We start from the raw sequence: 24,001 nt of genomic DNA, 5'->3' as shown, positions 1-24,001 counted from the left end.
ACAAAAAAAGAGAATTTTAGACCAATATCCTTGATGAACATTGATGCAAAAATCCTCAATAAAATACTGGCAAACAGAATCCAGCAGCACATCAAAAAGCTTATCCACCATGATCAAGTGGGCTTCATCCCTGGGATGCAAGGCTGGTTCAATATACGCAAATCAATAAATGTAATCCAGCATATAAACAGAACGAAAGACAAAAACCACATGATTATCTCCATAGATGCAGAAAAGGCCTTTGACAAAATTCAACAACCCTTCATGCTAAAAACTCTCAATAAATTAGGAATTGATGGGACGTATCTCAAAATAATAAGAGCTATTTATGACAAACCCACAGCCAATATCATACTGAATGGGCAAAAACTGGAAGCATTCCCTTTGAAAACTGGCACAAGACAGGGATGCCCTCTCTCACCACTTCTATTCAACATAGTGTTGGAAGTTCTGGCCAGGGCAATTAGGCAGGAGAAGGAAATCAAGGGTATTCAATTAGGAAAAGAGGAAGTCAAATTGTCCCTGTTTGCAGATGACATGATAGTATATCTAGAAAACCCCATTGTCTCAGCCCAAAATCTCCTTAAGCTGATAAGCAACTTCAGCAAAGTCTCAGGATACAAAATCAATGTGCAAAAATCACAAGCATTCTTATACATCAATAACAGACAAACAGAGAGCCAAATCATGAGTGAACTCCCATTCACAATTGCTTCAAAGAGAATAAAATACCTAGGAATCCAACTTACAAGGGATGTGAAAGACCTCTTCAAGGAGAACTACAAACCACTGCTCAAGGAAATAAAAGAGGATACAAACAAATGGAAGAACATTCCATGCTCATGGGTAGGAAGAATCAATATCATGAAAATGGCCATCCTTCCCAAGGTAATTTACAGATTCAATGCCATCCCCATCAAGCTACCAATGACTTTCTTCACAGAATTGGAAAAAACTACTTTAAAGTTCATATGGAACCAAAAAAGAGCCCGCATCGCCAAGTCAATCCTAAGCCAAAAGAACAAAGCTGGAGGCATCACACTACCTGACTTCAAACTATACTACAAGGCTACAGTAACCAAAACAGCATGGTACTGGTACCAAAACAGAGATATAGATCAATGGAACAGAACAGAGCCGTCAGAAATAATGCCACATATCTACAAGTATCTGATCTTTGACAAACCTGACAAAAACAAGAAATGGGGAAAGGATTCCCTATTTAATAAATGGTGCTGGGAAAACTGGCTAGCCATATGTAGAAAGCTGAAACTGGATCCCTTCCTTACACCTTATACAAAGATCAATTCAAGATGGATTAAAGACTTAAATGTTAGACCTAAAACCATAAAAACCCTAGAAGAAAACCTAGGCATTACCATTCAGGACATAGGCATGGGCAAGGACTTCATGTCTAAAACACCAAAAGCAATGGCAACAAAAGCCAAAATTGACAAATGGGATCTAATTAAACTCAAGAGCTTCTGCACAGCAAAAGAAACTACCATCAGAGTGAGCAGGCAACCTACAAAATGGGAGAAAATTTTCGCAACCTACTCATCTGACAAAGGGCTAATATCCAGAATCTACAATGAACTCCAACAAATTTACAAGAAAAAAACAAACAACCCCATCAAAAAGTGGGCGAAGGACATGAACAGACACTTCTCAAAAGAAGACATTTATGCAGCCAAAAAACACATGAAAAAATGCTCACCGTCACTGGCCATCAGAGAAATGCAAATCAAAACCACAATGAGATACCATCTCACACCAGTTAGAATGGCAATCATTAAAAAGTCAGGAAACAACAGGTGCTGGAGAGGATGTGGAGAAATAGGAACACTTTTACACTGTTGGTGGGACTGTAAACTAGTTCAACCCTTGTGGAAGTCAGTGTGGCGATTCCTCAGGGATCTAGAAGTAGAAATTCCATTCGACCCAGCCATTCCATTACTGGGTATATACCCAAAGGACTATAAATCATGCTGCTATAAAGACACATGCACACGTATGTTTATTGCCGCATTATTCACAATAGCAAAGACTTGGAACCAACCCAAATGTCCAACAATGATAGACTGGATTAAGAAAATGTGGCACATATACACCATGGAATACTATGCAGCCATAAAAAATGATGAGTTCACGTCCTTTGTAGGGACATGGATGAAATTGGAAATCATCATTCTCAGTAAACTATCACAAGAACAAAAAACCAAACACCGCATATTCTCACTCATAGGTGGGAATTGAACAATGAGAACACATGGACACAGGAAGGGGAACATCACACTCTGGGGACTGTTGTGGGGTGGGGGGAGGGGGGAGGGATAGCATTGGGAGATATACCTAATGCTAGATGACAGGTTGGTGGGTGCAGCGCACCAGCATGGCACATGTATACATATGTAACTTACCTGCACATTGCGCACATGTACCATAAAACCTAAAGTATAATAATAATAATAAAAAAAAAAAAAAAAAGAATGAAAAAAAAAAAAAAAAAAAAAAAAAAAAAAAAAAAAAACACAATAATTAGCCGGGCATGGTGGCAGGTGCCTGTGATCCCAGCTACTGAGGAGGCTGAGGAAGGAGAATCGCTTGAACCCAGGAGGTGGAGGTTGCAGTGAGCTGAGATGGCGCCACTGCCCTCCAGCCTGGGCCACAGAGTGAAACTGTATTTAAAAAAAAAGAAAAAAGAAAAAAAATAGTGTACTCATACCTGCTCAAGAAATAAACATGTAAGCGGAAAGGCAGAAAATGTGCCTATGCCAAACTCCTGCTTTTTTAAGTCTAGAAGATAAATATTAAACACTAGAAAACATAGAACATGTTGCTAATATTTGCACAGAAAATGAGAAAATGGACAATGTTGCAAGTGGATGTTCGTGTGTTCAATGCAGATGCTAACACAGATACAGTAGTTTTCTTTTATTGAATTTAATTTTTTAAGGTCACAATTGGTGAGAAATGGCAAAATTAGGCACACAGAGTGGGGAAAAACTGGGAAAGATGAATAAGAATAGTCATTTGGGTTTCCAAATATAACATCAGAAAAAAAAATTTCACAGGTCTGGATATCAACTAGATGAATATTAAAACCTCAAGTGTGTACCTGGAGGGTTCATGGTTCCAATTCTGGGCTACATGAAATTGATCCAAAATATTGAGCCAAAAACCTTGCCTGTTGGTATATAAATGTAATAAAAGACAAAAATTTCCTGTACTCAAAGACTCTAGGTTTACCTCCACTGATGTTTGTCAATTGTAATTTAAGTGCTTTGGCAGCTGGCATAGGAATCTAAAGAAACATTTTTAGTTCAGGCATGGGGAAGTTGGGCTATTTAATGCAATTTGCATTCTTAAGTCTTGTAAAATTTCTCCACATATCTCTCATATAATCCATGCATGTCACACAGATTTAAATGATGCTTCTTTTTCATGTTTCAGAAGCTTGGAGACAGAACCTGGACTTTTATGGGCAAGTGAGATGCTGTGAACTGTTTACCCACTGAGAACATAGAAATGATATCAGGGGATCATGATCAGTTTGAGAGACATGGGCAGGATGAAATGAAAATCAACAATGCTAAAAGTTGGGAGCCAATCAGATAGAAGTCTGAAATATTATATGACACTCAATCAGAAAGTTCAATGTGATTTGAGACTGTTTAAGCAATGGGATTATATAACAAACAAGAGCAAAATAGGATGCCCTAACCTGGAATATTGGACCTCAGGACTGAAAAAAAAAAAAAAGCAACTGGAGGGAGTCCAGAAAAGATCATCTACAGTGATGGTTTTAAAGCAAAATATGAACTTTATAGTGTAGCCAAACCACAGAGTCAGACCCAAAGGGCATGATAAAAATCTACAAATAGCTTTGGGGTCTAAACACCAAGGATAAAGAGGAATTTTGGCTGGAGATATGAAAAGCTTCAAGGGATAAAGTTAAGGAAAAGGAAATTTAGGTTAAGCATCAGAATGTATCCTTTGATAGTAAGATGTGTGTGTTTGTAGAACAGTCTCTCAAGGGAATAGAAAGAATACTGATGCGTTTTCTAGGATCTCTGATAAGAGGATAGCTTGATGTCAGTCCAAGGATTCTAGAACTTCCATTGGAATATTCTTGTGTCATGACCAGATGGAATAGATAGCATAAGATGTTTTTTAAATCCTAGATTTCTACAATAATTATCATTGAGAATGAATACTGAACAGAATGTTCTGCTCTTTAATGAAAGGTATCCCAAGTCTTTGATTAACTTTGTCTCTGAGAAAAAAATTAACAAATATAGGCACTATTTTCAATATCAAATGCCCTAATAGAGAAGCAAAGCAAAGTCTTAGAAACCTGCTTTTGAAAGCATATACATTAAAACTATTTATTTCTTGACTACCAATTATATTGCTTCTGAAGCTAGCTGATGAATTGTAAGAAGGATTCTGGGAAGCAATGTAACAAAACCAGCCATTTTTTGAAATTGGTAACCAAAACCCATAGATCTTCCTTAATTGAATTTGGCATAACCTGACAGTTGATCAGAAAGGCCAGTGTGAGCTGAGTCTATATAAGCAAAGAGAATATATAACAAACAAGAGTTAAATAGGATACCTTAAATAGGAATGAATGAATCCACCACAAGCCACTATGACTGCAAGGTAAACCTAATAGCAGTCAGGTTGAAAATCAAAATAGTTTAAAAAAATCCAAAAAAATTCTTACAAAGTCTTTCTTTCTAGAAGAACATCAACATCCCCTGCCCCATGTATTAAAAGCACACATAGTTACACTGAGTTTTTAAAAGGAGCCCCGGTCTAATTTGATTAATATTTAAAACAATTTATTCGCTGTTCCCAACAATGACACAAGTTTCCAGTTTCCTGGAGGGTCAGGAACACTTGGAAACTAGATGATGAATTAACTGGCATGTGTCTGCTCCAAGCCCTAGGAGTGCTAATAGAAGAATCCCTCTGCTGGTTGGCTCTCCAACACCCATGACCAAGAATGTATGCCCTTGTGCCTGGGGGCATTCATACTAGCCTATACAGTCATGGCAGGGGTGCATTTGCTACCCCATGGTTATCATATGGGGTTAAAGAAATATATAAATCATCAAATACAATCATCAAGTTGCTCACCCCCCTTGAGTTATAAGTGATTCTGTGAAGTGACTCTGTTAACCATCTACCCGGAATGCCAAACTCCACTGAGGCATAACCATGCATTGGTATCCCAGTGGTAGAGACATTAAGTGTTTCCATTACCAGTGATAAGTTACACAGTTTTGTTACTAAAGAAAGGGCAGACAAGACCCACCCACTTTTACTTCTAATGTGACTTGTATGAGGAGGGAAGAAAGCCAATGCCAACAAGCCCCCAAATGTAACTTGGCCTGGGTGTAGTTAGGCAGGGGAGCAAGAGCTCTTTTTAAACACTGTGCCTCTCAGCAGCACACCTGATTGACAGCCGCTGAAAATATTTAAGAGGCTTAGGGTGAGAAGAGATGGACAGCGATGGGGGATGGGAAACTAGAATCGCACTCTGTCTTCAGACAGCAGATAGCTCATTAAAGCTACCGGGAAAAAAAAATCTCTAAGGGTGCAGTCTGTCCGGCTGCGTTTACAAAAAACGAGTACAGCCAAGACCTGGGAGCCCGACGCACTTTGTGGAGACATCGAATTCTCCTAATTAGATTTCATGACGTACCTCCTCCAAAATAGCTGAACACCTAGGAACACGGAACACGCATTTCAAAGAGTCAAAGTAAATTAACTTTTCCCCTGAAAATGTCATAGGGAATAAAGGAAGTCTTCCAGAATCAAACTTGGACAATTCTGGCAGATATGCAAGACGAATGTTCGTGTCCAACATCTGTATTTATAATTTCATTGTATTTTTTCTCCAAAATAAAAGAAATGGTAAAGGAAAGTCACCTTTACATTTATATAAAATTATCTTCATCCCTAAGTGATAAAAGAGGACACAAACACAAAGTAGACATTTCCAACATTCTGTCTGCTTCCTGCTGAGATGGTTGTTAAGTTGCATTGCAAAGCTTAACTGTTACATCAAAAAGCCCTCCAAGAGGTCGAGGCTTTGCGCTTTATAGATTCCAGGGGTCCGACAGCTGGAGAAGCTGCTTTCAGACTCATCTCCTTGCCGGGAAGATTGATTTCACCAGCGTTCTCCAGCTTCCCAGGACTGTGGCCACCGCGGTGAGACCGGAGGCGTCCCAGAGCGGGACGCGGAGACAGATCGCTTTGTGATCGCCAATCTCCACAGCCTCTGGGCTGAAGCTGCGCCCGGCGCCTGCCCCCTACCCGGCCTCACTCACCCCTCCTCCTAGAGCACGTTTCCGCACGTGCTCAAGACCCCTTCCACGGCAAAGGCTCCTCCCTCTCCAGTTTCTTAGTAGGTCTCCATCTCCAGCTCATTCATCGGCAGCCACTGCTTTTAGACAGTCTCCTATCTATCCTTCCTTTTTAAAAACAAAAACAGCCGGGACGGGGCGGGGTGGGGGGGCGCGGGGAGAAAAGGCAGGAGATTTAACTCCAACTTCAGAGCAATCGTCCCCGGCTGCCCATCTGACACCAGTGGGTGGGGTGCAATCTGACACTTCCCTTCCTTTCCAGAAACGTGAGTGGAGCTGGCGCGACCCTTGATCTGGGGGTGGGGAGACTGGGGAGAAGGTCCGCACTTCCGTCCTCACGACTTTCTCCCTAGGAGACCCGGTATCAGTGGCGAGCTGCCTTCTCTCCTCGCCGCTTGCAGGTTTGGAGCCTGGAAAACTCTTCACGTTCTGCTTTCTCCTGCTCCTGGCTCCGCCCCAGCTCCAGCCCCGGCATTCCTTCAGCTCTACCCGTCCTGGCTGCCCCCTTCCCGCTGCCTCTAGAGCGAGCGTACGGGGACATCTCCGCGTCTGCCCTGGGCCCAAGGCTGGGCTGCGAATAGCGTGTTCCTCTCCGGCGGAACACGCACACCCCGCCTTGGGGCTCTCTGCTGAGCTCCCTCCTCCACGGAGAGCGCTGAGCGCAGCCGGGAATTCTATCCCACCGTCGGCACGCAGCCTTTGGAGGTCCCGGGCGCAGCACGCTCGGTGTCCCCACACCGCAGCAAGACAGAGACCCCGCGGGAACCTTGAGCTTGGAACCACCCTTGAGCCTCTCCAGTCGGAAGAGTGGGCGCAGCAGCCCAGCGGAGGCCAGGCGCGCAACCTCGGGCGCCGGGGCAGGGAGAGAGTGCAGGGAGGCGCAGCTCAGGCGCCCGGCTCAGGAGCGGGAGGAAGTTCTCGCGGCGCCGGGAGCGCGGTGGACGCGTCCTGGGCGCACGCCCAGGCAGCCTCCTCCCTGGCCTTCGGGACTGTCCTCGGGCCGCAAGGAGGAGCTTGCTGGAGTCTTAGAGGCCATCCAGAGCCAGAAAGCAGGAGCGCTGCGTCTCCCGCCTCAGCTAGGAAGGGGGAGTGGCGCTGGCAGGCTGGAGCTGGGAACCCAGCGAGCGCCTGACCTTCCTCCTCCTCTTCCTGACCCTCTTCGCGTCTTGGGCTCCGGAGGAAGGTTCTAGCGGCTGTAGGAGGTCCCCAGACCCATTTTCCTAGAAGGCTGGTGATGGATCTGCTGCTCCTGCCGCCGCCGGGGCACTTGGAGCGCACCGGCGGCGCGTGAGCTGGGCTTTGCTCTCCACCGCCCTGGGCAAACCCCAGGCCAGCCCCGCCTGGCACCTTTGCCTGAGTCCCTTTCCGTTCCCGACCCAAAGCCACCAGCGTCCAGGGAGGGAGGAGGAGGTGGTCCTCAGGTGCAGCCCCGCCGAGATGTCCGCGCAGAGCCTGCTCCACAGCGTCTTCTCTTGTTCCTCGCCCGCTTCAAGTAGCGCGGCCTCGGCCAAGGGCTTCTCCAAGAGGAAGCTGCGCCAGACCCGCAGCCTGGACCCGGCCCTGATCGGCGGCTGCGGGGGTGACGAGGCGGGCGCGGAGGGCAGTGCGCGGGGAGCCACGGCGGGCCGCCTCTACTCCCCATCACTCCCAGCCGAGGGTCTCGGCCCTCACTTGGCGTCCTCTCCCCGGGGTCCGCCCCCCAGGGCCACCCGGCCACCGCCTCCTGGACCCCTTTGCTCGTCCTTCTCCACACCCAGCACCCCGCAGGAGAAGTCACCATCCGGCAGCTTTCACTTTGACTATGAGGTTCCCCTGGGTCGCAGCGGCCTCAAGAAGAGCATGGCCTGGGACCTGCCTTCTGTCCTGGCCGGGCCAGCCAGTAGCCGAAGCGCTTCCAGCATCCTCTGTTCATCCGGGGGAGGCCCCAATGGCATCTTCGCTTCTCCTAGGAGGTGGCTCCAGCAGAGGAAGTTCCAGTCCCCACCCGACAGTCGCGGGCACCCCTACGTCGTGTGGAAATCCGAGGTAGGGACCAGCGCTGCGCGTCCCACGGCCCAAGGAGGAGGCCCCCAGGTAGTTTCAGGAGACCGCCTTTAATTCCATTACATTTACAGAGCAAGGCACCCACTAAGGGGTTTCCGTGGTGTGGGTTTTCCTCTTCTACTTGCTAAATGGTGCCTGGAAATGGGACGTCCCTAGTGGCCACCCGCGTGTGTGTCTTGCAGGACTTGTTGGCTCTACTTTGGAGCAGTCGTGGGAGCTGGAGAAAGAGATGGCGTTCTGGTTTTCTGTTCGTGCTGCAGGCAATTTCAAAGGGTCACCTTATCCCTTCACCCAATGTTGATATTTTTTCCAACTCAAATATCTATTGCTAAGCTGTTTGTAACGATTGGATGAAATATATTTTGAAATATGTCTGCCATCTTGTTCTGTAGAGAATTCAGAAACATTATTTTGGAGGGTGTCATTGACTGTATGAGTGTGTGTGTGTGTGTTTGGGTGGCAGGGGGCACAAGAATTCTCTAGTTTTCACCTTTTCTTTCCCTGAAGGGGCAATTTCAGACATCTATGGTACTGAGTATTAGTTTAACCTAGGAGAAGAAGCAAATTTCATGGAAATATGTTGATACCTAAATTCCATTTAGAACAATTAGTAGTTTAGTGAAGAATCAACAATACATAGGGGACTCAGAGGGAGCTATCTGATACCCTTAAAATATTTGCTGTCCAGTTAAGAAAAATAGTGAATTGACCTATTGGGAAACTGTCACTGATGGGCGCTTTGAAAATAACACACTTTCAGAGAATAGTAATTGTTTTAAAAATGAACAGCTCCTATCCCCTTCAGTCCACAAACTCTATAGGTTTGCCTTGGATCTGTTTCCATAAGGGAAGGGAGATTCCATCAGTTGTAATTTAATATTTTAAAGTACAGTTAGCATTACAGAAATGAAATGAAATACCATGTAATTGCTGGATATTTAGGCGAAATACACAACCAAGAAAAACTGTTTGAAAATAGCATCTGAGATCATACTCAGCTGTGTTAATGTGAGATAACTCTTAGACTTTGGCTTTAGTAAACCGCCTTAGAAAAATAAGCATCATTTATCAGAATTATTAGCATCACATATTATTAATGTTAGTTACTGTGTCAAAGTAACTGAGGCTGTTAGGTGTTGGGGGTGCAGATTACAAAAAACTAACAAATATTGCTAAGTCTTTTGCCCATTTTCTTGAGAAAGATAGGCAGTAGAAAGGAAAGTCGAGGCAGAGGGCAAGATGTTACCTCCAAACCAGGGAACTCAAGATTAGAAAGAGCGTCAAAAAATGAAATGTTGAATTTATCTTGGTCTTTAGGAGGGGCTGGATTTTCATTGTATTTCAGAAGCACACATTATCAGATTAATCTGTATGAGTTGAGAGAAAGAGAAATACAAAAGCAAGCCAGCATTTTGGATTAGCTAGCTAACATTCGTGCTTAAAACTAATTGCATCATTAAGAACATTTCTGCTTTTCTTAGCAACCATATACATACTTGGAATATAGTATACAGATGCTGCTCATTACTGTTATGACCAAAAGGCGTATGGCTGTAGATGATTTCACTTGTTGCAAATTATCTTCTTATCCATTAGCATCTCATAATCAATGGACAAGGATCTGAACTGCAGCGATACTGGGTGGCTTCTATTCCATACAGTGGGCAGTCTGCACAAAACTCATCTACCATGATTTTCACCTTTTCGTGGTGGTTAAAACTAAGGATGTAGCCATCTAGCAAAAGGCCAAAATTTTCTCATAGAATATGTGTGTGTGTGTGTTTGAGGCAGACATGGAGTGATTGGATAGAACTCTAGCATGTAGCTCCAACCCTGGTTTTGTTTAATAAAGGCCAAGATATCCTAACATAACCCCTGGATCTCTAATTTAATGGCTGGATTACCTTTCAAAGGTTTAACGCCCTGGAACCCTCTCAAAAACCAAGAAAATGTATCCTATTGGGCACTGCCTGTCCTTTTCACTTGCAGGCAAGCTGGGTCCTTGGTCCTTAAAGGAGAGTCTTTACTAATGACATCAAAACGTCAGCCAATGAGCATCTTGCAAGGCTGCTTAGAGGCCCTGGAGGGAATATCTGGTTCATATAGATTTGGTTCTTGAACTTTTCTGGTTGCTCTGGCTCAGGGTTTCTCAGCCTTGGCACTATTGCCATTTGAAGCTGAATGATTCTTTGCTACAGAGCTGTCCTGGGTGTTGCAGGGTATTTAGCAGCATCCCTGGCCTCTTCCCACTAGATGCGAGTAGCACTCCTCTAGACCAGTGTGACAACAAACAATGTCTCTAGACACTGCTGAATATCCTCTGGGGATCAAAATCGCCCTAATTGAGAACTGCTGCGTTAGTGAGGTTGACCATAATACCCCATGCTGGCCATCAAGAGAGTGCCCACAGAAGTGTTTACAGCTGGCCTAAAGTTTGCTTGGGGCCTTTGTTTGATTCCAAAACCACGAAGATCCCTCTGGAGTCATGTACCCCTTATAGTTTGTTCAAATTTTCTATTTCTCTTCCATTGAATCCACATGAAATCCTAAGAATTCACCTTCAGGTTTAGCCATTGATGGATCTCATCCATTTCCCACTTTGTTCTTTCAGAGTGTTGTCTGCTTTTAACCTAAATTGTCCATACAACAGCTCCTGCTCCCAAGACTCTCACAAATGCCTGCAGCTTTGTTACTTGTGCTCATTCAAAGCTTACAAATGACCATTTTATGGCCTAAACGTGGGAAGTGCTAGACAAAGTCAGCTACGATCTTGTTAGTATTTACTCACTACATGTTTCAGGATTGCTTTAACAAAATCTGATTCCTGGACATGCTGGGTAGATCATCTATTGAGTAGAAACATGGAGGAGACAAAGGGTAAATGGTACGTGGTAACACCGTTGGAACATGTTTCTCAACTTGTGTTCTTAGCAGCCAAGCTCTGCCCCTGACTCTGATCACAGGCAAAGGAATAAAGTCTCATTTCAATCCTGAGCTTCTCCTGATTCTTGTGGATCAGAGCTGGGATTATGTCCATAGCTAACCTGGAGTTTGCCAACTTTTGCAACACATAATTAAAATGATTTCTATATATCACTGGCGTCTTTACTTCATTCATGGCACAAGCATTTCTTGAGCGTAAGCATTTCTGTAGGTACTAGGAATGCAGAGAGGCTAAAGAGCTCACAGTCTAATCAGGGGACAGGTGAGTTAACTGATGGGGGAATACAGAAGATCAGCACAATGAGGAAACAGAGAGGGGTGGGTGATGATTCACTGTGCTTTGGGGGGCCTTGGAAGGCTTCACTGTCTAGAGAAAATTTAAACTTGATCTTCAAAGATGACTGCCATTTCTAAGGAGAAGAAGGAAAGTGATGCCTTGATGAGGTAGAAAAGGGTGGACAGACAAAGGCACAGAGGTGTTGGTGATTCTACTACTCCCAAAAAAGAAGACTTAGTGGGCCCTAAGCGCAATAATTTGTTTGGAGGAGCAGGTTAGGGCACCTGAAGTTTGATATATGTAGCAACCACATGGCTTTTCATGTAATAAAAGCCTGACCGAATAAAGTCAGAAATCAGAGCTGTTGGGATATTTTTTTTTTTTTTTGAGATAGAGTCTTGCCCTGTTGCCCAGGCTACAGTGTGGTGGCACGATCTCGGCTCAATGCAACCCCCCATGTTCAAGCGATTCTCCTGCCTCAGCCACCCCAGTAGCTGAGACTACAGGCATGCACCAGTAGAGACTGGGTTTCACCATGTTGGCCAGGCTGGTCTTGAACTCCTGGCCTCAAGCCATCTGCCCGCCTCACCCTCCCAAAGTGCTAGGATTACAGGCATGAGCCACCACACCCAGCCTCTACTGGGGGGATAATTATGGGTATGGGTAAAAATGAGAGACTGGTCAAAGCACATTACTCTCCAAGGAGCCCCTGGGCATCACAACTGCAGAGAGTGAAGGCATATCGAGTGTTGCCCAAGTGAAGTTTGGTGTGCCTGGAGAAGAGGATATATCTTGCTGTATGCAGGATAATAGTGTTCAACAGGTAGGATAGTGGTAATTACGAAGCGTCTCACTGTGCTCATCTCAGGAGTTTGGACTCTCTGTTGTGTAGAGCAGTGATTCTTAACCTGGAGGTGACTTTGTCCCCAGGGGACATTTGGCAGTGTCTGAAGACATTTTAGGATGTCACAACTGGAAGTGGTGGTGTATTAATTTCCTATCACTGCTGTAATGACCACAAACTTAGTGGCTTAAAGCAACACAAATTTATTGTCTTACAGTTCTGGACCTCAGAACTCCCAACAGGTTTCACTGGGCTAACTTCAAGGTGTTGGCCTGACTGTGTTCCTTCTGAAGGCTCTAGGATCTGTTGTGGTTCCTTTTCCAGTGGCCTCCTTCCTTCATTTTCAAAGCCAGCCAAGTTGCATCTCATCGACTCTTCTTGTGTGGTCATTTCTCTCTCTCACTCTTTTCAGGACGCTTGTGATTACATTGGGCTCACCTGGATAATCCAGGATAATCTCATTATTTTAATGTCAGCTGATTAGTGACCTTTAATTCCACCTGAAACCTTAAGTTCCCTTTGCTATGAGGTATTCACATGTTTTAGGGATTGGGGCATGGGCATTTTTGGTGGTATATTATTCTGTCTACCACAGGGGAGTTCCTACTGGCATCTAGTGGGAGGCCAGGGATGCTTTTAAATACCCTGCAGTGCACAGCCCCACAAGGAATAATCATCTGGCAGTCAATGTTAGGAGTGTCGAGACTGAGAAACTCTGCTGTAGAGAGTGGGAGAAATTGGTGATTTTTAAGCATGAGGTGTAACGTGATCAGATGTGTTTTAGAGGTAAACTAGTGTCTGGGGGAGCATGGGTTAGAAGCATAAAACAAGTAGAGGACAGATCCTCAGAGGAGGTGGGCATGGGGAAATCATACCAAGCATGCATCCTATAAACAATTGGGAGTTGGCATATAAACATAATAGTTTTATATTTCCCACTTCTCTGTTTTAGCAAAGTTTTTCTTGCACTGTTGAACTCCTTGAAAGCAGAACTGTTACTCGTCTTTGAATTCTTAAAATCTGGCCCCTGTACTCTGGGGGTTTTACAGAGATCATCATAAAGCCCAGTGGTTCTCAACCAGGAGAAAGTTTGTTCCACAGTGTACATTTGGCAATGCCTGGCAGCATTTTTGATTGCCAGAACTGGGGCAGGAGTGTGCTACTGGCGTCTAGTGGGTATAGGCCAAGGGTACTGGTAAACATCCCACAAAACACACAACAGCCCCCACAAACAAATACTTATCTTACATAAAATGTCAATAGTGCTGAGGTTGAGACGCCCTATATACAAGAAACTGAATTCTAGGTTTTGCTTTTCAGTACCATTTTCTCTCATGCTTGTGGCTTTACTCTTTGTCATTTTCTTCTTCTTACCTAGTATATGTCAACCAAGGCTTTGAAATTCAAAAAAATGACTTTCCATAGGTATTGAGCATATGAAAAAAAATAAGCGATGTCTAAATATATCTATAGGGAAGAAGTGAATGGTAAATATATAATGATGGAAACTGAATTAAATTTTAAAATGCAGCAGAGAGAAATATTGTGTTTAAAAATAGAGGCTCACTCATGTCACCAAAGAGAAAGTAATTAGAATAAGACAGCTTCAAAAAGAAATTGACAAAAAGTGTTTTACAAGGATTTTTGTCTGAAATCAGTATAGTGCCTTAAGGTTTTTTTAAGTTAGGAAAAAGAGTTATTCAACTTTCACACATACACTCTCTCTCAGGCTATCTCTCTGCTAGAATTCCTTCTGAAGGCAATTTTTAATTTTAATGGAGAATACTGTGAAGGTAGCTTCTCAGATGACTTAGAATTGAGTTTTCACCAACATTTTGAGATTTGAGGGTTGGAAAGAGCAAAGTTTAGACTCAGAAAGAACCTTGGGTAGCATCTAGCTCCAAATTGCTTACTTTACAGTTGAAGAGAGGGACTGTGAAGCTTAAGCCACTCAAACTCAGGCAAAGAGCCAAGGGCAGAACCACCCTGAAATCCTTCTTGACTCTCTATATAAACTGCCAAGCTTCTGGAAAAAGTAAGTGACCACGACTGCTTTTATTCTCTGGTGAGCACCTTAAACCTTGGCAATCACTTTTTATCCTGATTACTTACTGAAACCATTCTCTCAAAGTTCCCTAAGTTCCAAGAATCTTCTTAGACTCCTTTGGCTAGACTTCTGGGCAAAACTGAGAGTACCATGTCCCCTCCCTGCTCCTCCTATCCCCATCACACACAGAGAATCTTAGTCTTCCCACTCCTCTGACTCTGGGATTGTCTTTGGCCAACTCTACAGTTCTGTGTTTTTCCTTCAGGTCATTGTCCCTTGATTGTCTCATTCACTTTTGTGATCTCAACCATCATCCCTCTGGGGGAGACTCCTCACTCTGTGCCTAGCTGGAATCTTGTAGTTGAGCTCCCAAATATATTTTCTGATTTCTTCCTAGATATCTGCTCATGGATGCCCAATGGACTCAAATTCTACATGTTTGAAACAGAACAAATCGCCTGCCATTTCCTCTGAACTTGTTTCATGTTATGTATTCCTTATTTTGGTTGGTATCGCTGTTCTTCTGCGTGCCTAGGTTTACCAGGCCAGAATGCCTTTACTCCTCCCTTTTTTGTTTCCTCCTTTCTTCTTCCATAAGTTTTCAAACGCTGTAGTGTGTACTTTCCATTTGCTCCACTCTAGGAAGGATTTGAAGTGGAATGTGTCTGAGTTCTTACATCTCTCTCCAGCTGTTCATTCACAGTGTCACTGCCTAGTTTGGGTTCTCATTTGCTGTGACCCCATTCTTGGTCACCCTGCCTTCAGTTTCTCCCTGTTGCCATCTTGGCCTTATTCTCAAAAGATGCAATTGTAATCATGTTAACCCCTGATTGAAAACCTTTGATGCGTCTCAGAGTGTACAGAATAAAATCCAAACCACTTAGCTAGTCATTTCAATGCCTTTTACAACATCATCTCAGCCTGCCTTCTCCCAGGAACTCTAGTCCAGCAAAGCCAAGCTGGCCACTCACACAGATAGTCATCAAATATTTATCACATGCCAGCTATGCAATGGACACTAGGAATGTAGGTGGAGCAAATAGGTATGTCTCTGCAAGGTGCTTCCAGTTTATGAAAGCAGTAACTTCAAATCAATTAATCTCTACAGTTTTTTCAGAGTGTTAATTGCATTTTGACGAGAGGACTGTGGTAGACAGAACAATGTCCCCCAAAGATGTTCATGTCCTAATCTCTAGAACCTGTGAATATGCCACTTTACATGGCAAAAGAGGATTTTGCAGATGCGAGATTATCGTGGATTGTCTGGGTGGGGCCACTGTCATCACAAGGATCCTTATAAGAGGGAGGCAGGAAGGTCAGAGTCAGATAAGGAGATATGAGGATAAAAGTAGGCAGAGAGAGAGAAAGAGGGAGAGAGGAAAGGAGGGAGGGATAGGGCAATGAGAGAGATTTTGAAGATGCTACACTTCTGGCTTTGAAGACGGAGGAAGCAGCCACAGCCCTTGGCTGTAGCAGCCCCTAGAAGCTGGAAAAGGCAAAGAAATGGATTCTTAGAACCTTCAGGAGGAATATAGCTCTACTGACATCTTGATCCTAGCTCAGTGAGACTTCTGACCTTGAGGACTGTAAGAGAATATGTCTGTTGTTTTATACTACAAAATTTGTGGTAATTTCAAGCAGCGATAGGAAACTGATACAAGGCATAAACAGGTCTGGGATGTTTCAGCTGAAATCATTGGATGAGGAGGCATTTGCCAAACAAAAAGAAAGGGCACAGCGCTCCTGCGAGAACGAATGGCATGTACTGAAGAGGGAACATAGCATGCTTCAAGAATTTAGAGAAATCCAACTAGAATAGATTATGGGAGTGGGAAGATGGTGAAGAATAAGTCTCACTGGGCTTTGGGCTTAATGATGTGGATTTTACCATTTAATGTAAAGATTCCCCACATAGATTTTGTTTCCTCTCCTTCTCGCTTTACTTTTGATAACTTGGTCCCATATCTACCTGAGAAGACTCCATTTGTACTTTATGGCTCAGCCAGATGCCTCCAAATAAATGAGCTTGACTCTGGTACATGTCATGACACATTCAGGATTTGCAGAAACAGAAGCTCACATTTTCAAAGTGAGATTCACATTCTTCCAATCCGGTGCTTGAAAAAGAGAAAGTGTGTTTCATATCAAAATCTAGTCAATGACTGAGGGACTCTGCGTGCAGATAGCAGTTCTCCCAGATTCCAAGAGGCATGCCTTTGGGGCGTGACATCTTGTTCTAAAATTTACTGCATCCTCTCTGAGCCATTACTTAGATAAAGAGAGTGAGACTGTGATTGTAACTATGCTATGAAATGGCAGAAAAACCCTTGGAATGTAATGTGTGAAAAAATGAAATTAGTTGTGTTATCTGGTAAAGAACGATGTTTTCATTAGCTATTAGGGAAACGTGAATCAAAACCACAATGAGATATCATTTATACCCACTAAGATGGCCATAATAAAAAAAGATAGATAATAACAAGTGTTGACAAGATGTGGAAAAATTGGAACTCTCATACACTGCTGGTGAGAATGTAACATGACACAGCAGCTTTGGGAAACAGTTTGGCAATTCCTCAAAAATAAAACAGTTACTCCAGAGCTCAGCAATTCTACTTCTGGGTATATACCTAAGAGAAATGAAGATGTATGTCCACACCAAAACATGTATATGAATGTTATAGCAGCAGTATTCATAATAGCCAAATGGTAGAAACAATTAAATATTCATCAACAGATAGATGAATGGTTAAACAAAATGTGATTAATGAAAAATTACTCAACAATAAAAAGGAATGAAGTACTGATGAATGCTATGCCTTGGGTGAATTTTGAAAACATTATGCTAAGTGAAAGAAGCTAGTCACAAAGGTCCACATATTGTATAATTCTATTTGTATGAAATGTCTAGAATAGGCAAATACATAGAGACAAAAAGATTACTTGTTGTCAGAGGCTGGTAGGGAGGGATGTGGAGTGACAGCTAATGGGTACAAGGTTTCTTCTTAGGGTAATGAAAATGTTCTGGAATTAGATACAGGTGATGGTTACACAATCTTGTGAATATATTAAAAAAATCACTGAATTGTATACTTTAAAAGGGTGAATTATATTGTCTGTGAATTTTACCTAAAAAATGATGTTTATAATTTTCAGAAAATATATTGTTGCCACATCTTGTTTTCAATAAAACATAAATATAAATGTAGAAGAGTAGTTATATAGTCAGTTGAAGCTTCATGTATTCAACATGAAACGAGGGAGGTAGTAACGGCTCTGGGAGATTGAACAGAGGAGTCAGCAGCCAGCCATGGGATTTTCTGAGATTGGTTACTGTGGAAATTCGATGTCCTGATTATTGCACTTTGAAAGCAAGCACAGAGAAGCTATTAAAAGATTGCTTTTTCAGAGAGGCAGAGATTTTAAAAACTACTTACAATCTTGAAAAATTGCCTGGCCTTATCTCACCTGAACTATTAAAAAGCCAAAGATTTTCAGGAGCCATTAGAAGTAACAGCAATTCTAGAAACCACCTATCGAATGATATGCTGATGGATCCAAGAGGAGAATGCTGAGCCTAAGAAGCTCTCCACATCTTTGGAGAAATTGGAAGTGAATTGAATTATGTGGCTTGATGGACCAAGAAAATAACATGTTTTCATTTCTGTAGAAGTGGACAGCTCATGGAAACAAGTGAATTAATACCACCTATAGGAGCTGAAGTGTCAATAAGCATTGGATCAGTTCTCACCTTGTATTGCTCATAACTTCATCTCTCAGGGGTTTGAGAAACAATTGGGCAAGCTGGTACTTTGAGGCCCAGATGTAGATCGAGTAGTGGAAAGAGAAGCCTTAGGCAACAATAGCCATGCTGCCTCAGCGTTTAATATAACAAGGGCTTTGATATAGCTAGTAATTTTGTCCAGGGAAATCCTGGACTGGGCCAGCAGACTTTCTGAGCAAAGTATAATTCTACTCAAATTAGAACCTCCAGGTGATTTCTTGTTCACTTATTTCAGTCAAATAATCGTTGATGGGTGATGATGATGATGATGACAAACAAAATAACAATTAGTATTTGTAGAATGCACGCCAGTTTAGTGTTCTTAGAACAACTCTGTAGGGTGATAGTATCAACCTTCATTTTATGGGTGAGGACACTGAGACTCAGATTCAGAGGTAGGCAGATTTAGCTGCAGAGAAAATGAAGTGAATCGGTTCAGCTAGACTCTGAACCAGACTGCCTAGGTTTAAATCCCAGCTCTGTTCTGTGACATTAAACAAATTATTAAGCCCCTTTTTTTGCCTTAGTTTCTTCATCTATCAAATGAGGATGATGAAAGTGCCTACCTCAAAGAGTTTTTGTGAGGATTTCGTGTCATAATTACCTAGAAAGTGCCCAGCACATAGGATACTAAATAACATTAGAGATGTGGTCACACACTAGGAAGCAACAAAGGTAGTACTTAAGCTAAAGAATTACTTTAGTCGAAAATACTTATCGTGCACCTACTGTGTGTGCCAGAAACTTTGGTCTCTCCACCATGGCAGCCGAAGAGGGAGTAGGCGATCAACAACTCGGTGAGTAAGCCCAGCTGCATCAGACAACAGCAGGAGGCAAGTGGAACTTTATTTTGCAAGCTGTTAAATAAGGTATAGTTTTCATGGTAGGCATTGGAGTGACAGCAGGCTGTCACTCCAGGCATTTTGGCCTAGTGACTTGGAACACAGAAATTTGTCAGACTTGTATTGTGGATTTGGTGTAACCCAAGACATGCCAACAGGCCAAGGGGCTGCCTTCATTCCAGTACATGGTAACTTCATTGCATTTAGACACTTTTTAGTGGAATATTTAGAATGTTGGAAACTGAAAAGTTCCTAGTCGAGCCCTGTTCTTTAACTGGTAAATGGCAGTGTGCTTCTCATTTCCAGCCAGGTGTGTTTTTATTTCCACATACTACAGTGAGTACATGAGACCAAGTTGACTGCTTTTCAAGGCCCATCTCATCAACATCTTTCCAGGGTAAAAAGGCAGCAGCACTAAGTTAAGACAATCCTATCTACAATCAGATTCTCTTATTGCTCAAAATCTAAATGTAACCTCCATTAGCATTTCTAGACTGATTTTAGCATTCTACAAGCAAATAGAATATTAGGAAGAAAAAGTCCTTGAAGGTCTTCTGTCTATTCCAAACATCCATGTCGTGCTTAAATCCCATCTATGACACCCCCAGTCTATGCCTAGCTATCACCCACAAACAGAGACCTTCATGGTTCTGCCTTTAGATTATAATAGACATAAAAATTCTCCATGGAACTGTGTTCACAACCAGTCTCCCTGAAACTTTCATCATGTTACAGACAAATTCTGCCTCTCTGGTCTTCCAGAAAATCACTAATACTGAATTATTATTGTTGCTAAGGAAGAACAGGTTGGCCTAGCTTTCTTTCTGAGCATCAACACAAAAGTTTGGGTCATATTTTCTTTCTGGAAGACGAGAATTGTGAATATATCCAACTACAACTGGAAAATATTTTAAACGAAAGTTAAACTCTTGCCCCCAAAGACATTTTGCAAACCACTTAGAGAAACTAGGTTTAGGCAGGGAATCCTTTACCCATTGCTTGTTTTTGTTGGGTTTGTTGAAGTATTCCCTATTCAGTAAATGGTGCTGGGATAACTGGCTAGTCATATGCAGAAGATTGCAACTGGACCCTTTCCTTTCACCGTATACAAAAATTAACTTGAGATGGATTAAAGACTTAAATGTAAAACTGAAAACTGTAAAAACCGTGGAGGACAACTGAGGCAATACCATTCAGAACATAGGCATGGGCAAATATTTCATGACAAAGACAAAACCAATTGCAACAAAAGCAAAAATTGACAAATGGGATCTAATTAAACTAATGAGCTGCACAGCAAAAGAAACTATCAACACAGTAAACAGCCAGCCTATAGAATAGGAGAAAATTTTTGCAATCTATGCATCTGATAAAGTTCTAATATCCAGCATCTATAAGGAACTTAAACACATTTACAAGATAAAAAGCAACGCTATTAAAAAGTGGGCAAAGGATATGAACAGACACTTTTCAAAAGAAGGCATAAATGTGGCCAACAATCCTATGAAAAAAAGCTCAACATCACTGATGATTAGAGAAATGCAAATCAAAACCAAAATGAGATACCATCTCATACTAGTTAGAATGGCTACTATTAAAAAGTAAAATAATAACAGATGCTGGCGAGGTTGTGGAGAAAAAGGAATGCTTATACACTGCTGGTGGGAGTGTAAATTAGTTGAACCACTGTGGAAGACAGTGGGGTGATTCAAAGACCTAAAGACAGAATTACCATCGAACCCCAGCAATCCCATTACTTGGTACATACCCAAAGGAGTATAAGTCTTTCTGTTATAAAGATACATGCACATGCCTGTTCATTGCAGCACAATTCACAATAGCAAAGACATGGAATCAACCTAAATGACTGTCAATGATAGACTGGATAAAGAAAATGTGGTACATACACACCATGGAATACTATGCAGCCATAAAAAAGAATGAGATCATGTCCTTTGCAGGAACATGGATAGAGCTGGAGACCATTATCCTTAGCAAACTCATGCAGAAACAGAAAACCAAATACCACCATGTTCTCACTTGTAAGTGGGAGCCAAATTATGGGAACTCATGGACACAAAGAAGGGAACGATAGACACTGGGGCCTACCAGAGGTTGGTGGGAGAGGATCGGGAAAAATAACTGAGTACTAGGCTTAATACCTGGATGATGAAATAATCTGTATGGCTAAACCCCCGTGACACAAGTTTACCTATGTAACAAACTTGCACATGTACCCCTAAACCTAAAATAAAAGTTAAAGAACCTAGGATTAGTACTCACAGTCTCTAGATACCAGCTGCTGATGCAATGAGTCAGGTTTCTTCATTTCATGATTTATAAGAGAGCTCAAAGACAGGTACAGTTTTCATATCATATCAGAGTGTTACTCTAGATATTTCAGCAAGTCCTCAAGGAGGTGTGTTGAATCTGGCTTCTAATGTTTTAATATATTGTCAATAAATGATATTGTCAGAATATGTCAAAATGCTGAGAAAGTAAACATGAAAGGTGATATGAAGATTATCCACAGGCTTGAAGGTCACAAAGTGTGATATGAATCCCAGACCAGCTCCAGACACTCCAAGGCAAGAGCTCAGCAAATATATTGTTGTTCTGCTGCAATGGCAATATTTTAATCTTCTAATTTATTATTGAATTGTAAATATATTACTTTTTCTCATGTAGCTGAAAGTGTATGGTGAAAGATAGGTATAGTGTTATGGAAGTGATCAAATATTTAGGTTTTTGTTCAGGGTTCTTTAGCTGAAATTAGTTATTCAGAGTTACAAGTTTAAAAAATGTGAAATAGCTCATTTTCTTTGAGATATTCTGTTTTGGTGCTCCCTGGGGAGAGCCGGATGCAGGAGAGTCAATGGATCTTGATTGTCTAGTTTGCCTTTCCTCATCAAGAAATAGCCTTTTTTTACAGAAAATGTTTAAAATCCTACTGTGTATTTTACTCTCCTTATGAGGTTATCATTTCTAATTTATATAAAGATATAGTAGATGTTGTGTATATAAATGTTCATTGACTGAATCTAAAACCAATCTAAAAATAAAGTTATTTTTTAAAAAGTTCATTGAATAAGAAAGTTGAATGATTGGGCCAGGTACAGTGACTCACACCTGTAATCCCCTTGAAAGCAGGCTGAGGCAGGAAGATCACTTGAGGCCAGAAGTTTGAGACCAGCCTGGGCAACATAGACCCCATATCTACAAAGGAATTTAAAAAATCAACCAGGTGTGGTGGTGGGTGCTTATAGTCCCAGCTACTTGGGAGGCTGAGGCAAGAGGATTGCATAGGCCCAGGAGTTCAAGGTTGCAGTGAACCATGATCGTGCCATTGCACTCCAGCCTGGGCAACAGAGTGTGACTCTGTCTTAGGGAAAAAAAAAGAAAAGAAAAGAAAAGAAAGTTGAATGGTCAAGAAGAAAATTAACAATATATTTGCAAAGATTCCTTCCAATTAATTAATTAAATGTTTCTATGCAATATTTTTGCAATGCAGAAAGTTGATTTTTTCTTTTTATTTAAAAAGACTTCTTACAGAGTTTTAGATCACAATCTATTAGTATAATTTCTCTGTCTATATGTACATACATATAACTTTTAACTTAATAACTGCTTTATAATAAAAAATGAAAGGTTGGCTATTACCATGTATAATTGGAGCAATGTGGATACATTATTTTTATGAAAATACAAGTTTTTAAAACTTTGTGAAGAAAAGATAAGAGTGGCAAAAGCTCTGTTTCTTAGTCTGAGTTTTCCCAAAGGCGGGACCTAGGTGAAAGCAGTTTATTTGGGAGGTGCTCTCAGGAAGGAGTAGTGAAGAAAAAGGGATAATGAAATGGGGAAGGAGGGGAAGTAAAGCTGTATCTTGGAAGTTGTAATTGTGGAAAAAGGGATGATTCAAGTTCCACCAGGACTGCTGGAAAGTGTGTAGAACGACTCTCGAGATGATCTACCCATGTTTTAGTTCTCTATTGCTGCATAACAAACCACCCCCAAACTTAGTGGCATGATTCTGTGGGTCAGGAATTAGATCACAGCTCAGCTGGGTAGTTCTTTGGCTCTGCATGGCATTGGCTGGGCTCGCTCACTTGGCTGGTTCCAGCTGGTGTCTGGGATGCCTGGAAAGTTCAAGGTGTCTTCATTTACATGTGTGGTGCCTCAGTGATCCTCCATGTGGCCCTTCTCTCTCCAACTGACTAGTTTGGGCTTCTTCACTGCATGTTGGTCTGATGGTATTTGATCAGAGTGAGTCACAGGGCCAGCCCAGATTCTAGGGCAAGGGAAAAAGAGTCTACCCCTTGATGGAAGAAGTGACAAAGAATTTGTGGTCTTCTTTAATCTGCCACGAGCTAAAGGATGGGAAGCTGGAGAATGTCTCTGTTGGTTTCCATCTTCCATTTTTTAAGATTGCTTCTGGGGTTTTAACTACCTCATGCTTCTTACATATGATGAGGTGTGCACTAGAGATGAATAACTAGCAGCACACAACGTCAGTCCGAGTTTGCACAGAACTGCCCAGCACAGTTGTAGCAGAACTCAAAAACTTTAGCACAGGCTCATGGGAAGTAGCATTTAGAATCAGTCACCCACAATCTTAGTTACTCAAAAACATAACTGAAGGACAATATGACCTTAGACAAGCCTAGGATCAAATCTCAGTGCCACTATTTATTAGGTGTGAATTTCAGTTTTCTCAGTTGTTTAAGGGGAGTATAACAGTATGTACTTTGTAGGAGATTGTGAAATGAATTGGTTGAGGGTACACAAGCTATAAGGGGTCATGTAGAAGTGTTTATTGTTTATTACTTTAATTCGTTCTCAAATGT

At 42.1% G+C, this 24,001-nt stretch overlaps 1 protein-coding gene across 1 annotated transcript in view; it reads left to right on the top strand.

The window, feature by feature from the left end:
* Positions 1-7,706: 7,706 nt before the first annotated feature.
* The window catches only part of ARHGAP6 (Rho GTPase activating protein 6), a 541,363-nt gene continuing 525,068 nt past the window's right edge, over positions 7,707-24,001 (top strand). Inside the window, exon 1 of the mRNA XM_002831374.5 lies at positions 7,707-8,402. Coding sequence (XP_002831420.2) covers positions 7,815-8,402 — 588 coding nt within the window. The 5' untranslated portion in view covers positions 7,707-7,814. The remainder of the gene's footprint in view (positions 8,403-24,001) is intronic.

Source organism: Pongo abelii, chromosome X (genome assembly GCF_028885655.2).
Source record: "Pongo abelii isolate AG06213 chromosome X, NHGRI_mPonAbe1-v2.0_pri, whole genome shotgun sequence".
NCBI lineage: Eukaryota > Metazoa > Chordata > Mammalia > Primates > Hominidae > Pongo > Pongo abelii.
The sequence above is the reverse complement of the archived record's forward strand: the minus strand, read 5'-3'. Positions and strand labels throughout refer to the sequence as shown.